This window comes from Ascidia mentula, chromosome 4 (assembly GCF_947561715.1).
Source record: "Ascidia mentula chromosome 4, kaAscMent1.1, whole genome shotgun sequence".
Lineage (NCBI taxonomy): Eukaryota > Metazoa > Chordata > Ascidiacea > Phlebobranchia > Ascidiidae > Ascidia > Ascidia mentula.
Window position 1 is genome coordinate 16,237,505 of NC_138569.1, and position 15,077 is coordinate 16,252,581.

The window sequence follows — 15,077 nt, forward strand, 5'->3', positions numbered from 1 at the left end:
CCTTGTTGACCCAAAGAGCAATTTTTTTAATTGCACTAAATCGTTTTTAATTTTTGTACTAACTTTGGCGTGAAGATTCTCGTCAAGCAAAACATTTGCGGCTTTTAGGTCAAGATGAAGGATTTTCTTTGGAATTTCAGGTGACGAAAAAAGTCGAAACAGGAACCGTTGCTGGCGTATTCCATCACAACACAAAACTCGTTCTCGCTACAGAGAAGTCCCACCATGTTGATGATGTGTTCACACTTGAGATTCCACAATAGTTGGGCCTCTTGTTGCAGACGTTTTAGATCCCTGAAGTAAAGGTGGTTGTAGCTTGAAGTAGGTACTTGCACAGACAGTAGCTTGAAGTATGTACTTAAACGAGTAAACATTACTTGCGGTACTTATGGAATTTCGCATCGAAATTGGTCCCTTTAAAGCACAAAGCTTTTGTCTTGTTTTTAGTTTTAACTCATTTCCTTATTCAGTTCCGGGTAAACATAATATATGTTTAGTTTAAAGCTGTAGAATTAATAGAAAAGACATTTTTTATTGTTTTACCCATTGGTAGTGAAAATTAATTAACCAATCCCTTAAAATCTTGGAATATGTGAGGATGTAAGACACAGATAAACTGCTGTCTGAACATCGTCAACAGGAACCAAACGAACATCACGCCCACTCGTTTCGATCACATTCGGTTTGTTTACAAACTGTGAACGGGTCGTAACCAGACTTTGTGTTACTTTCCTCATTCAGCTAATACAAACACATACTACTTTTCCAACAGTTAAAAAGTATGTAGGTTGAATTGACTCGCGCCAACTCTAGGCAAGCACAGCAAATATCATAGGTAACTTTACATTCTTGGAATGACCTAATTGTCTCCATTTATTCAATAAGATTATGCAACCAGAGGGATGTTAGTTGACAAAAAAAAATCGCCAGTTAACAAAAGTTTGAACGCGCGTGACTCGGCCGCCTTACGAGGTAGCGACTTACTTTTTTCACACAAAGATAGATCACAGGCTGAACTTTCCAACAAAACAAAAATCAAAAAAAAATTTGCATTAATATTCGAATATGAATATGATATGTTTGCTATGTCATAACCATAAGTAAACATCGATTCCCGCTGGAATCCTTAAGGGTAGATATTCTTTGGTGTCTGTACTATCTAAAAATAGTAAACTTTTTCGCGAGAAAAAACGCGCGCCCTCTCAAATTTGAAGAATATTAACCATAACCCCCACATTTTTCAACGCTCTGCGCTCGCCGCGAAAGGTAACAAAAAAAATCGCCAGTTAACAAAAGTTTGAACGTGTGTAACTCTGCCATCTTAAAAGCCAGCGACTTACTTTTTTCACACAAAGATAGATCACAGGCTGAACTTTCCAACAAAACAAAAATCAAAAAAAAATTTGCATTAATTTTTGAATATGAATATGATATGTTTGCTATGTCATAACCATAAGTAAACATCGATTCCCGATAGAATCCTTAAGGGTAAATATTCTTTATCTGCGAAATCATGTTTTATTTTTTTACCGAAATAGAACTCTTCAAAGATTTGATTTTTAATCACCACGTCGTTAATGCTTGTTAGAGGAGGGAGACAAACTCTGACTACTCATGTAATTTTAGGTAGGTACTTACTTCTCATGAATATGGCCATCCAGAAGCTTCTTAACGGCTACCAGTTTCGCCGATTCCAAGTCACCTTCCGTTGTAAGATAATTGTGTAGAGTAACACAACCAAATCCACCTCTACCGATTTGTTTGATCAAGGTTAATTTATCTTTGTCCAGTTGGTAAGGAGCCTCCATGACTTTCATCCAGGGTTTAGAGGTTTGAATACAAGACACCACATTGCATTGTAATTAAATTTAAATTTAGTCCAACAGTAAGCTTGTAGTTACCTATTACAATACATTTGCTTTATTGTCGTGACTTGCGAGAGACGCGCTGATTTTTTTTCACCTATCGTAAAATTCTCATGAGGTCGTACAACAGATCGGCGTGGGTGGAAACACACCGTTTCCCTGAAAGTCGAGGTTTATTGAACAATTGAGTAATTAAAAGCTAAAACAAGCTCGAAACCTCACTAAATACAAACATTGCAATTTTACAATGTCATTTAGCACATTCACAACCCTCTAGCTTCTATTCAGGATCTATTCAGGATTATACACGCAGTTGCAAATAAGGCTACTCAACAGAAAAAATCATCAAAGCCTTTTTCCTGGTATATATATTTGAATAAGTGATCATGACGATGCCTTGATGTCACAAACGAGTAAGAGTGCAAGACAAAACATTTGACATCAACTCACAATCACAAGGTTTGATTGTAAACTACACCTCATCTTTGTCACTATAATGCAACATAATGATACACAGAGTATGTTTCGATTTTGTGTAACCTACTTTTTATAGAAAAAAAACAAACAACCATATGATAAAAAATGCCGTCAACGGTTATAGTAACGGAGGTAGTGGTACCATTTTCGCAAGGATCACGTGTTCACGACGTCGCGCCCATTGGCAATACTGTCTAGTTCAACTAATTAATATCCAATGCGTTACAGTTTGCACTTTGTAACACGTGTGACTTTGTTCAATTTTACGCTGGATTCATTTCCACACAAAAACTCCAATATTGTACAAGGAGCATTTTATTAAATTGCGAGTGAAATTGAAAAACTTATCGTAGAAGCAGTGTATATCGATTCAAAACCAAGCTAATATGGCAGCAGTAAACCCTTTCATCAAATGAATCCGCTACGCGCAATTATTATGTACAGATGTTTAATCTGGATAATGCAACCAAATTAAAAAAAAATTCCAATCGATATGGTTTACATGTAAGTTGTACAAGTAAATGTCAAATGACCTCAAACGGAAGCTTGCAGCAGCGATCATTAACATTCCGACGGAACTTGGCCTATATCACAAGGAGCTTCATAAAATCCTTTAGCCACGTGGTGGCGCAAGAGATTAGCAACAGCATGACGACATGCTTCACGTCGAGTCAGATAATCGTTACAAGTTCCGTCCCAGTTATCTGCCGAATCTCTACACGTGCAGTCGTAGTTGATAAACCAAATATCGACGTCACTTTCACACGTGATCGTATGCTCTCCGTACGTCAGCTGTTATATGTCAATAAGAGATTATCATTCAATATTTTTATTCCGAAATCGACCTTTTTCTAGCACCGCTTGTGTGCGTGACATAGAATTTAAAATAACCTCAGACGCATTTATTGTAAAGAATACATGTTTCGCTGTAAGAAGATGCTTATTTATAGCGAAACATGTAATCTTTACAATAAATGCGTTTGAGGTTATTTTATATTGTAATTTTGCAATAAGATATCATGGTGCTTTTCCTAAAAACCGAAACCACAATTCTGGTGAAGACTTGCCTGAATCGGAGACTTGTCGTTTCGTAATGGCTGAATTTGGTCTCGAAGACTTTGATAAGATAGGGAATTGTCACACATGAGGCCGTATTTGCATTGGGGACATTTGCACGTGGGAAAAGGGTTGCTCCATTCACCGTTTGCTTGACACGTTCTTTCTGTTGGATCCTAAAGAAAAAAATTATTTACCGGGCATCATAATAAATTTATCAACTAAACTTCATTTAACATATCTACCAATAAAGCAGCATAAGCGTAACTATATGGCAGATGCGTAATAAGCAAAAAAAAACACATACGTAAGTTGATAGCTAAGCTAAAGGTCCACGAAAAGTTCACCCATGTGTCAGGTCAAAATCGTTAAGTGTTTCTCTGATGGACATTTACAAAATGTCAACTTACCATTGAACTTCGCCTTCCAGCACAACGATACGAACACAAGGACCCTTCCAAGTTACCATTCGAACAATTGATCGTCTTTAAATCATCTGGGACACTTTCGGCCTTGCACACTTAAACCGAAATTATGTTAGGCCACAAAGCATTGAAGAAATAAAATTGTACCTCTGGAACAGTACGAGTTTGACACAGACCAGTCACCAGTTTCCAAACATGTTCGTTCCGGTGATCCGATGAGGTGGAAGTCAACGTTGCATTTCATATGACAGACAGATCCAACTTTAACATTGGCTTCCTCAAAACCGTTACAAATCAACTTTCCTCCGACAAGTGGACTGACGTCACACATCGGAACAACTTGAAACAAGGAAGCAAAATGGTAGTTTCGCTGTTGCATTTATGTCAAGATATAACTATCTTTGTATAGGGTGGTTTACTATCAAACCCTGTTCGCACAAGTTAATCTGTATCAGACCAAACTCCCCTGTTCGCACAAGTTGTACATGAACCCACCAAGGCGTAACCGCTGTGACAACTAAAATCACAAGCACTGCACACACAATGTGGTGTACTATCAGGCAAAACTCCCCTATTCGTAGAAGTTAGTGTAGGTGAACGTAAGATGGCACACAGTATTGAGAGATCAATTACACAAAGCAACATTTCTTACTTTTGGAACACTTTGAATTTGACACAGACCAGTCACCAGTTTCCAAACATGTTCGTTCCGGTGATCCGATGAGTTGGTAACCATCGTCACATTTCATGTTACAAACAGATCCCGCTTTCACTTTTGCTTCCTCAAACCCGTTGCAAATCAAGTTATCTCCGATAAGAGGACTGACGTCACACATGGGGACAACTTAATTAACACATTAAACAAAAACTTTACAATACTGGCTTTACAATATAGTGTGTTTAACGACAAGAAAATATCAAACTCACTTTTCTCGCAAGTGGCAGAGGTTGACGAAAGATTTCCATTCAAACAAGTCACATGATTACTACCCATAAGCTCAAAACCACTGGTGCATGAAAGTTGACAAAGGTTGACAATTCTCAGAGAAGACGATTTGCAATCAACTCTCATCGCCGGTTTGTTGTGAAGAAATTTGTGCTGATTGCAGGTTGGTTGAGTAGTGGATAAAACTGAAGTTGTCGTTGCTGATATCAAATATTTCAGGATTACATTGCTGAATCATAGAACGGCCAAACTGGCTTTTACAGTTTACCATTGTGTGCGCAGTTGCCCATCACGAAGCATAAGCTTTCGTCGTGAACAAAGTAAAGAATCATAAATGTGATTGCCACAAGAAAAAGTGCCACAAAAACCACTCCCAGGCCGCAGCAAACCTTGCTTCTGCAGAAACCTACACGTATAGTTGCAGGAATACAAAATAATTACATTTGGACACAGGGATTACTTTAACATGATCAAAACGTATACTCCACCTTTCTTGAATCTTTTCTCAATCCGCGAGCCAGCGCCACTGTTTAAAAACGGTTGGTTACCTGAACTAACGCTACAATAGTGATGCAGGGGCCCACTAAAAGATCCTGATGATTGCGAAAATGAAGACCCGTTTCCAGTTTCGTCGACACGGTTTGACCGTTGCAAAGATTCCTGTCCATTTGCATCTTCTAGAGCGCACTGCAATTGTTTCGGTTGTGTTTCCATCTCCTGAAAACCTTCGTCCATTGTATGCAATGACATCCAATCCCTCTTGTCTTCATTTGTCTGGGATCGCATCAGGTTTTGGATACCGTAGGTTACCTCATGTGTGGACGAAGAGGAGTGAGTGATAGTTCCAGCAGGGGAGCTGTAGTCGCTGTCTGTTTTCCCATCAATTGATGGAGATTCAACGGTATGAAGGGAAAGCCAACCTTCCTGCTGTTCGTTGGTGCGGGAACGCATAAGTTTGGGGACATCTCGTTGGTTTCGGGAAAAGCTCGAAATCTCCACATGGAAAGTGTTGAGTGTGGTCCCCAGCGATACATCCTAAAAATGTAGAAAATAAATATTTCTAATAATCTTGTTTTACCAAAAGTTGTTAACCTTCTTTCCTAAAACAATCAGTGATGAAGTTTCTGCTTGTGGCAAAATATCATCAAAGTCTTCCCGATACATCTCGGCGAGCTCTTAAGACAAAAATAGAATATGTTACCTTTCAAAGTTCCCTTTCTGATAAAACATTGTTACCTTGAAAAGTTGGTCGTTGCTCTGATTCTTCTTCCCAGCATTCTGACATCATTTCTGTGAGAAAGTCCGGTGCATCCTGTGGTATTTGTTCTGTGCTTGGTCTCACATTGTTTGCTATTCTCATTGCTCCCAAAAGAGCATGTTCATTTACCGCATCTATAATAGTGGAGTGGACAATATTACTACGCTAGTTTCAAGCTAAATGAATTCCACATCTGAAATGACAATTAGAACAAATACAAAATGTCGACGTTGTCATGCTTCTCAAATACCTACTTCTGTACGGCACATCGTCGGTTTGAAGCTCCCAAACAAAAATGGCAAAACTGAAAAAAAGGTATGGTAATGATCTTTTAAATGTGTTTCGTTTTGTGATTGTTATATGAACATTTCTATTGATACTGTAAAATAATTCTTCATCATTTTCACTCTGAACATGTCATATAGAGGAATTGGCTTACGTTAAGGAAATTTATTTATCAGTGATGCAGTGAACTTGTTTTAAAGACAGAAATAAACTCTGTTTAAACCTGTAGGTGTCGGATTTCACAGTGGGTTTTCGGTTCGGGTCTTTCAAATGTTCCGGTGCAATGTGACTGATGGTTCCTCCAACTTTTTCACCTGTAAACACGGCTTTTATTTATGTTGTTTCAATATTTGCACAATCTGGAGTATCGTCCCGTTTTATTGTTCTGCTGCGTTTGCTCAGGTGCGTGCTTACCGAGTTTTTGATACACCGACATGGATCGTGTCAAGGCCGAGAGTGTGTGCATTTGAGAAAGACCAAAGTCACATATCTAAAAACATGTTTACCCAAACGTCATTGGATGCCTTTGGTGCGATTTGTAGATGCCAAATGAAATGAATTACAAATGTTTTATGTTATTTAACTCGTATTTTTCCATTTAACTCACTTTAACGTGCAGGTTTTCATTAAGCAAAACATTCGCCGCCTTTAGGTCAAGATGCAGAATTTTCTTTGGACTTCTGCTGTGGAGAAACTTCATACCTTCGATTACCTACGAGATGCTGTGTGTGATGCATTTGTACGAGGAGTGGTCGTCCCACACATTAACGTTATTTACAAAAGTGGTAAAACTCTTGCTTGCTTAACATGTTTGTTTAGGCCATTGGATTTCAGTTTAACTTAACTTTGTCCATGCTGTGTTTACCATGCGTTTTACTATCAATGGGGTTACGACTTAATGGCCTGTACCAAAATCGCCAACCTCATAAACGATTCTACATTTCAGCAGCCAAATATGTCGACGGTTCTCCCGTGCGTTTTCGGTTCTTCTCAGGTGACGAAAAAAGTCGAAACAGGAACCGTTGCTGGCGTATTCCATCACAACACAAAACTCGTTCTCGCTACAGAGAAGTCCCACCATGTTGATGATGTGTTCACACTTGAGATTCCACAGTAGTTGGGCCTCTTGTTGTAGACGTTTTATATCCCTAAAGTAGAAGCGTTTTTTTACTCAAACAGTAGCTTCAAGTAGGCCTATGTACTTGACTGAGTAAAATTAACTTGCGCTATTTAGACTTGAGAATTTCGCATCGAAACTGGTTTTCTTAAACGCAAGTTTTATTTTGTTTATATTTTGTACCCATTTTCATATTCAGCTTTGGGTTGACAAAAATTAACAACAGCAGGAAAAGTTAATGGAAATACAATTAACCTCTATTGCACATATGCAAATTTTTTGTAAGGTAAAATGAAGTAAGCAAAGGTAGGCTCGTTTTTACCTTCCAACATTTAAAAAACAAAGGCATCTCAGGATACCACCACACTCCACTTCTACGAATTTGTGTTTTTAAAGACAGTATGGTAATAAGTTCTTAGATACCTACTTCTCATGAATATGGCCGTCCAGAAGCTTTTTAACAGCTACCAGTTTCGCCGATTCCAAGTCACCTTTCGTTGCATGATATTTGTGTAGAGTAACACAACCAAATCCACCTCTACCGATTTGTTTTATCAACGTTAATTTCTCTTTGTCCAGTTGGTGTGGAGCCTCCATGACTTGTATGCAGTACTCATAGAATTAAATGTAAAAGACCTAATATGATTTTATTTATGTGACAACCTAACAAAAGAATGCGGTTTTGCCATCAGCACAACGTCGTAACCTAGCTTTGTAGACGGCACACACAATAGTCCGGCTGTTTTTGTACTGACTGGAAATCCCCAATATCTTCAAGTGGGGTAAAAATGTTCAAGTGGAAAAGAGAAAAATAACTTTCCTGTACTCGAGTCTAATGTGCGATAGTTGAGCTTAGACTGGCTGTTATAAAAGCAGAATAACTATGTAAGTACAAGTCAAAACATAGATATAAATACTCTAGGCCGAAACTCATTCATTATCTTAAGTCAAAACATGTCGTGTATCCTTGCACTATATATCAAAATAAACCCAACGTTACTGCTTGGACAACATGTCCACAGATTAGGTTCCGCAAATACTTGTCGATGTGAACACAAGCTTATCTGCAGTTCCTGTTTTAAACCCCTTGGCGTCATACATATCAAATTACAGCGCATTCAGTCATGCGATCATTTCAGTCAATGATCGTTACCAAGGAAACAGCGACATCGTGTGTTCAGCTGGTCGATCAATTGTGCGGTAACCGGCAAGACGCTAAGGTGCCAAGACAATTACTATATTGTTAATGACAAAAAATCCATTAATGAAAAACCTCTCAGTCTCTAACGAAGAATGACGACATGGATGGTGCGGTGATGTATATTTAATCAGCATATTTCTCAGGGCAACGAAACCGCCTTGCAAGTGATAAAAGTAATAACGTTATCAACAACAAAAACAGATAGGACTCAAAGCGGCAAAATTACAGTGCAAGCGGCGCCCTTGCTCGGGTCACGCTCGCAACAACGCATATGGAACAGAATCAGGCTTTCGCCAAATTGAATGGCGCCACAAAGCACACATACAATGGGTGGGTTATTGCACTCATGAAGATATAATACGTCACAATTGGCTCCTCACTGACGTAGGATATGTGGCATAGGAAAGTGTGTGGGATAAATGGGTAAAGTAGGTTGTAAAATGATCTGGGGATTATACAAAAGGAAGTGTTCGAAACACTGCTTATAAGATATGTATTAGCAGAGAAGATGGGCATACAGAGGATTGCGAAAGGAATCAACTTTAACTGAATCAAGTACACAGAGCGGCGCCTCATGATAGCACCGGCCTTGCTCCAATCGGTCAAATACATATGTCATAAAACTTTTAGGCACAAGAAAAAGTTGATCGCACTGGAACCAAATTTAGATGCGCGTCGGTTCGACTCATTGAAATAGTTTTTGAATTACAGATATGTATTCGCTGTGTTTTGGCTTTGGTCGATGCGGGTACAAAGAGAGAGGGGGCCACATTCGCTCTTCAATCACAAGAAAATCAAGAGTTAGTTGAAAGAAGGTTTGGCGAGTTTACATTTGCTCTATTGTTGAAATACAGCCCTTGAGTACTTGCACCATCGCCTGTAAACAAACAGACAAGCTTGGAATTGTTATCAAAGCATTACAAAACTATATTTACTTACATTTTTGTGTACCGTTTTCTGTTATCAGACAGGTACAAAAAAGGTGTTTACATTAAAAGGGAACAAATATGATCATGTATGACTTTCTGTATTTCTGTCAAAGCGTTGGGCAGCGTCATGGATACTTATTTGAGCTGATGTCGACTTATTTATTTTCACAAGATATTACATGAACACAAAATGATCACAATAGAAAAATGTGGTATATATATAGAGAGAGATAGATATATAAATATAGATAACCTTTGAATGCTTCAGTTGCAACTCGCCGAGTTCGATGAGGTTTTTGCGGAATGCGGTAACCCGACGTCCTTTAAATTCAGTCAATTCCTGCTTGCCGATCTCCGATAAAGACTCGAACTTGTCTCTGGTTATCTTTTGTTGCTCTTCCGCCTGATAGGGATATTGTGTTAAACGCGTAATCCTACTCACACGCTCAATGTTTGTCAAAACAATTTTAACACCACTACGTCTGCGCAAAACTGTGAGAAATTTTAGAAAGAAATTAGATTTTTAATGACGTAACAAACAATAACAAAATACGCCACCACTTTTAAACGAATACTATTTTAAATCTACTCAATCGAAAACGCTTCGTGTATGTCAATAAACATATAGTAAACCTATTTACCATATTATACACAAACTCCGAACAAGGAAGTAGTATTAATGACAACCAGCAGTGCGCGATACAGTAATATATCACAAGCACGTTACGAAGAAACACCCGATACACTGAGTTTCCGACAATTATAGCAAAACAACGAGTCATTAACATCACTGTACTTGTATTATATACAACCTTCAACGATGCGTTATTGGCGGAAACCTTTTATGTCTACTTACACAGTATACTGTATATATATACATTGGTTTGTAGTACGTTGTCGCCTTGTTAAAACATTTTACAGAACTAGTGTTCAAATCTTTAACATTGATTATTGGGAAGGTCCATGGCCCAGTTTTTGTGACTTCATGTGTAGTTTAGTTTGCGATATTTGAAGTTGAGTTTTTCGTGGCAAAAAACAACAAGATTAATATGACCTTTGGTAAGGAGAACCTTTAGTGTAGAAAATAAACGTAGACAATGTGGGTACTGAGGCCACCACATTTGTTCTTATGTAGGTACTGAGGCCACAACATATTGAAACAGTTTGGTAGGAGAAGAAATTCTTGTTTTTAGGTGGCTATAATGACTGCAGATACGAATCGGACGCTGGACAGTCGTGATCTCAGAACGTGACAAATTCGGGCAAACAATCAACAACGACTCGCGCCACATCCCCACCTGGTGGACGTTCTTGCCTCTGGCCCTCGCCTTATCCAAATCTTTGTTGGCGTTTTCGTAGTTCGCCAGACTTCGAGCCCGCCGGTAGAGCAGATCCTTGCATGCTTGCGTGTCGCGGTGGTAATAACGCAACAGATCCGCCAACTTAAGGTCCATGTCTGCAGCAGAGCGCGACTCTAGTTTCTGTAACGTTATGGTTCAGTTGAATATATACACTAGCTAAATTGGTTTTAAGCAGTGCTGTGGGAAGTTATGGTTAAATAGGAATCCCACCTTAAAGGCAAGCGTGAAACACTCCACATCAGATTACCAAGTTTAAATTTGCACATTATAACATAAAGTAAAGGGAAACAGTCTACTTAAATAATTCACTACGACTGGTAAAATGAACCCAAATTATTTGCATATTTTACATTGGAAGTAATATAGCTTTTTAATATTAATATAGGGCAGGGGGTGCAAATGATTTTTGTTATGGCCTTTTTGAATCAATTTATTTGCAGCAAAGCTGGTTGATACTTACCCTGACTTTTTCCAAAGACTCATGAACTTTCAGCAACGTCCTGCAATACAAACCATAACTCCGCTCTATTAGTTGTCAACAATCTTAAGTATGTTTGTTTCAGAGCAGTGCAGTATCACTTACCAGGCAAAATTAAATCGCTTCTGTCTAATTCAGTAAGCATGTAAGTATAGAAGTTGCAACATTTTAAATAAACAAACACAATTTTTACATCCATAAAACGTATTACAAATAAAGTTAGTGCAAACATCTATGTGTTTTTACAAAGGCACGTCAAAATTTTTCTTCATTACCGACTCCTTTCAATCGAATAAATATTCTACGACCTTTGTGTCGTATGCAATGTTACAATACATATTGAACACCAACTTCAATAAAAACACTTAAAACCAGATCTGCATAGTGACAATATGAATGAAAGCGTATTTTGTGAAATATTACATGCATATGTGGTATTTTGTGTGACATTGGTCAACTCCACAAAGTCAGTCATGCCACCCTCCAACAGGGTCCTGAACCACAGTTCGGGATGCCGCACTTTATATGACAGATTGTAGGACAATGGAAAAGACAATGAGATGAACCAAAATACAATAAATGCACCTGTCAAGTCCAGCCTTATGGCTTGAAGCAATGGAGTTTTCAACAGTAGCCAGAGATTGGAGGGCGTGAGCAATACTAAAGCAGTCACCTGCACATTCTACAACGAAAAATAAACATTACATATAAACAAATAAACCACTTACAATTTTAGAACAGGTTTACAAAGCCCAAGATAAAAGTTATAGTATTATTTAATTGGTTTTAAAACTTGATATACCAAGTCACATAAATGGCATAAGGTATTACTTTGTAGTTAATTATTAAAGGATAGCTGTGAGAAACAATTCTATCCAAATTAGGTTACTTACGCTTCTGCAGTTTTGTGACTTTATCTATTTTTGCAGTGGCATCCTTAACACGGATATGATATTCAGCCGTAAAAGATTTTTCATGTTCAAAAAATTCATCACTGTCCTGGTAAGCAAACATAACATAAAAATTTTCAGTAAATGTGTGTGTAAGAAGCATAAACAAGCTTATTCAGTCACTTGAGTCTAATTAAACTTAATATATATATACATATATATACATTTTCTAGTAAGAGATATTACTGTTAGTCTGACAGTCAATAAGGCACTGTAGGTGTTTCGTTTTTGTATGTACTAACCTTTTGTCCCGACAAGAGAATCGACTCATCAGCAGTTTTTGTCAGACTTTTGAAGAATCCTGTTATTTTTTCTTTCTTGTTTTTTCCCCGAACATTAAGCTAGAAATTTTCAAAATACAACATCACTTATTTTGTTTTGTAATAAATCCGTCATAATTTCTAAAAAATACTAAATAACTGTAACCAACTTGTATGATTTTACACAACAGTTTCTTTGGAAAAAGTTGTACCAGTTTTTGGTTAAAATAAATGCCAATGTGGACATGTCCTTCCAACTGTTTCCCACAATCGTTTCGCCAGGTTTAAACATAACAGAACTTGTTCATTTTTATGAGCTAAATTTTGCATACTTCACAATGAAAAGGTTTGGTGGCAATCCAATTACGTTGAAACCTGGCAAGCCGTAAGTCAACCTACCTCATTGTCATATTCCAGAAAAACTCTGAAGTTATGATTGTTTCGTAACAAGGGATGAGCAGCCAATCGACACAGAAATATTTCATGCATTGCAACAGTTTTTTTGAAAATTGCGAGGTACTCCCTAAATACAAAAATGTTATCATTTTGCAACAATTAGCACTTTTGGCAATTTTTTAAACACACTAAAATTCAGTTACATACTAATAGCCTTATCAGGAAAATGGTAACAACGTACGCTTCAAGTTCTTGCTTCATTCTGGTGAATTCCTCCTTGGTCATTGACCCTTCACCCTCACTTAACCGAGCTAACTTATCACGGGATGCTTCGAAGTCTGGGCGAGGAGGAGAAGGTGGTATCTGCAAAATATTTCCAAGATAAAAACCCATGCTTGTAACAAAAACAATTATTTTCATTTCTGATGCACACATTTTTAAAATGTATTGTCACAAGTGGCACATAAACTTCTTACCAATATTCCAGCATATTTTTCGTCATCAACATATGAATCATGCAACCACACAAATTCCTCATGCTGTCTCACGACAGAGAAATCATTGCCGCGGAATTCTTTTAAAGTGGTCTGAGCACAAAACATGTATATTTGCTTTATAGTAGGATACATTTAAAAAAAAACAGAATCATAAGGCAGTGTCAATACCTTCGTGTGAACAGTGAATTTGACTTTATCTTTCTCACTTAGTGCATCAGAAATATCAACTACCAAGGAATTGTCAGTTAGATCAACGCTTACAGAGCGCTGACCTCTACTGTCAGGGTCTTCAGCAAGAAGATCGGGGCTGTCATCCAATCCGTCCTGCATATAAATGTTATATATAGCCTATATATATAGATGGAAAAAGTATGGTAAGTACTGCTGAGGGATGATATTGTTCAATTCACAAATTGCAGTTTTGCTCTCCAGGCCAATGTTACATAGTTTTAAATACCCGGATATTTTTACAAAATATACCCAGATGTATAAACGTTAGTAGAACAAAAAGTAAAGAGAATTGCGCAGATATTTTGAAGGTAAAAAACTAGTTTTGTAATACGTATAAACAACTACCGCAATTTTCATAAGCGCCAATATTCTGGAAATTGAGTAAATATGTATTACTAACCATCATCTTGTCTGTCGAATTAAAAAATGCTCAAAAAACAAGCAATTTGGCCAAAAAATTTCACGAACGTTTCCGGCGTTTCCAACCGATTGCACTTGGTCACGTGATATTCTTGGTTGTGCGGTGTATTTGTACAACGATTCAAGTAGAATTGGGCAAAACCACTGATAAGTGGGTAAAACGCACAACGAAGCAGTGATTTCAACAAAACAATTTTACTAGAAAAAAAGTCCTTTTTGCGTCATGAAATGCGAATGTTTAAAAAATTAGTGTAAACAACAAGAAAAACTAGTATTTTACTAGAAACAATATGCTTGTGACGTGTGTAAAATCCCATCACCGTGGAGCCCCGTAAAACAGCGTTACACCACATCTATGGTTGGCCATCGGTGTCATAATTCGTCATATTCTACGAGTACCTTAGATAACGTGCGTGTACCTTATGAACGAACGTGCACGTTATTTAAAGCCTGTCCAACATGGTCAAAATCCGAATAAGAGCGACATCATGTGGAAAATAAGGTACGCGCTCGTTATTGAGCAGCACGTTCGCTATTAGTGTACATACACCTTAATAGGATACATTTCATGGCCAACCGTGTCATAAGCCAAACTCATGTACGCGTACGTAATTAACAAACATGTAGCTTATTATCGTGCTCGTAACTTGCGCATGTTAAGTTGGCCGATAGTGTCATAGTCTTAGGTAAAATTACTTGTACTGTCACCAGCTTATGGGCGTCGACATGCTCTTGTTTTCTGCTTTCACTTTTGCAAATATCACTCATGTATCCATCTAGTGGACATCTGTAGTTCGTGTCGTTTATATGTTTTCTGTTTTTTGTGGCACCACTACCGGTAAAAAAGAGGTTTTACCAGGGTTAAAGGTAAAACAAATAAATCATGGTGTTTTCGTACACACTGGCCGTTGAATTCTTACCGGAA

At 37.8% G+C, this 15,077-nt stretch overlaps 2 protein-coding genes across 2 annotated transcripts; both read right to left on the minus strand.

Annotated features, from left to right (window-relative positions):
- Positions 1 to 2,257: 2,257 nt before the first annotated feature.
- Positions 2,258 to 8,088, minus strand: LOC145899645 (uncharacterized). The gene is made up of 16 exons (XM_082988534.1): positions 7,857 to 8,088; positions 7,235 to 7,460; positions 6,920 to 7,024; positions 6,727 to 6,802; positions 6,536 to 6,626; positions 6,282 to 6,331; positions 6,006 to 6,161; positions 5,862 to 5,944; positions 5,258 to 5,804; positions 5,038 to 5,175; positions 4,751 to 4,969; positions 4,476 to 4,667; positions 3,971 to 4,162; positions 3,809 to 3,918; positions 3,410 to 3,574; positions 2,258 to 3,134 (listed from the first exon to the last, which is right to left on the minus strand). The coding sequence occupies exons 1-16, from the start codon at positions 8,024 to 8,026 to the stop codon at positions 2,904 to 2,906; spliced, it is 2,751 nt and encodes a 916-aa protein (XP_082844660.1). The 5' UTR covers positions 8,027 to 8,088; the 3' UTR covers positions 2,258 to 2,903.
- Positions 8,089 to 8,733: 645 nt separating this feature from the next.
- Positions 8,734 to 14,241, minus strand: LOC145897029 (sorting nexin-6-like). The gene is made up of 12 exons (XM_082985186.1): positions 14,133 to 14,241; positions 13,670 to 13,825; positions 13,481 to 13,591; positions 13,246 to 13,367; positions 13,008 to 13,131; positions 12,591 to 12,689; positions 12,292 to 12,397; positions 11,984 to 12,080; positions 11,381 to 11,420; positions 10,858 to 11,040; positions 9,813 to 9,962; positions 8,734 to 9,507 (listed from the first exon to the last, which is right to left on the minus strand). The coding sequence occupies exons 1-12, from the start codon at positions 14,136 to 14,138 to the stop codon at positions 9,457 to 9,459; spliced, it is 1,245 nt and encodes a 414-aa protein (XP_082841312.1). The 5' UTR covers positions 14,139 to 14,241; the 3' UTR covers positions 8,734 to 9,456.
- Positions 14,242 to 15,077: the final 836 nt, after the last annotated feature.

What these genes read in the sequence shown, in the direction of transcription:
- LOC145899645 (XM_082988534.1), bottom strand. Translation starts at nt 8,026, where the DNA reads ATGGAGGCTCCACACCAACTGGACAAAGAGAAATTAACGTTGATAAAA. An exon ending in CTCTGCCACTTGCGAGAAAA is followed by an intron (nt 4,668 to 4,750) that starts GTGAGTTTGATA and finishes GTGTTAATTAAG; the next exon opens with TTGTCCCCATGTGTGACGTC. An exon ending in AAACTCGTACTGTTCCAGAG is followed by an intron (nt 3,919 to 3,970) that starts GTACAATTTTAT and finishes TTTCGGTTTAAG; the next exon opens with TGTGCAAGGCCGAAAGTGTC.
- LOC145897029 (XM_082985186.1), bottom strand. An exon ending in TTCTCTTGTCGGGACAAAAG is followed by an intron (nt 12,398 to 12,590) that starts GTTAGTACATAC and finishes TTTGCTTACCAG; the next exon opens with GACAGTGATGAATTTTTTGA. An exon ending in TGCAACTGAAGCATTCAAAG is followed by an intron (nt 9,508 to 9,812) that starts GTTATCTATATT and finishes GTTTGTTTACAG; the next exon opens with GCGATGGTGCAAGTACTCAA.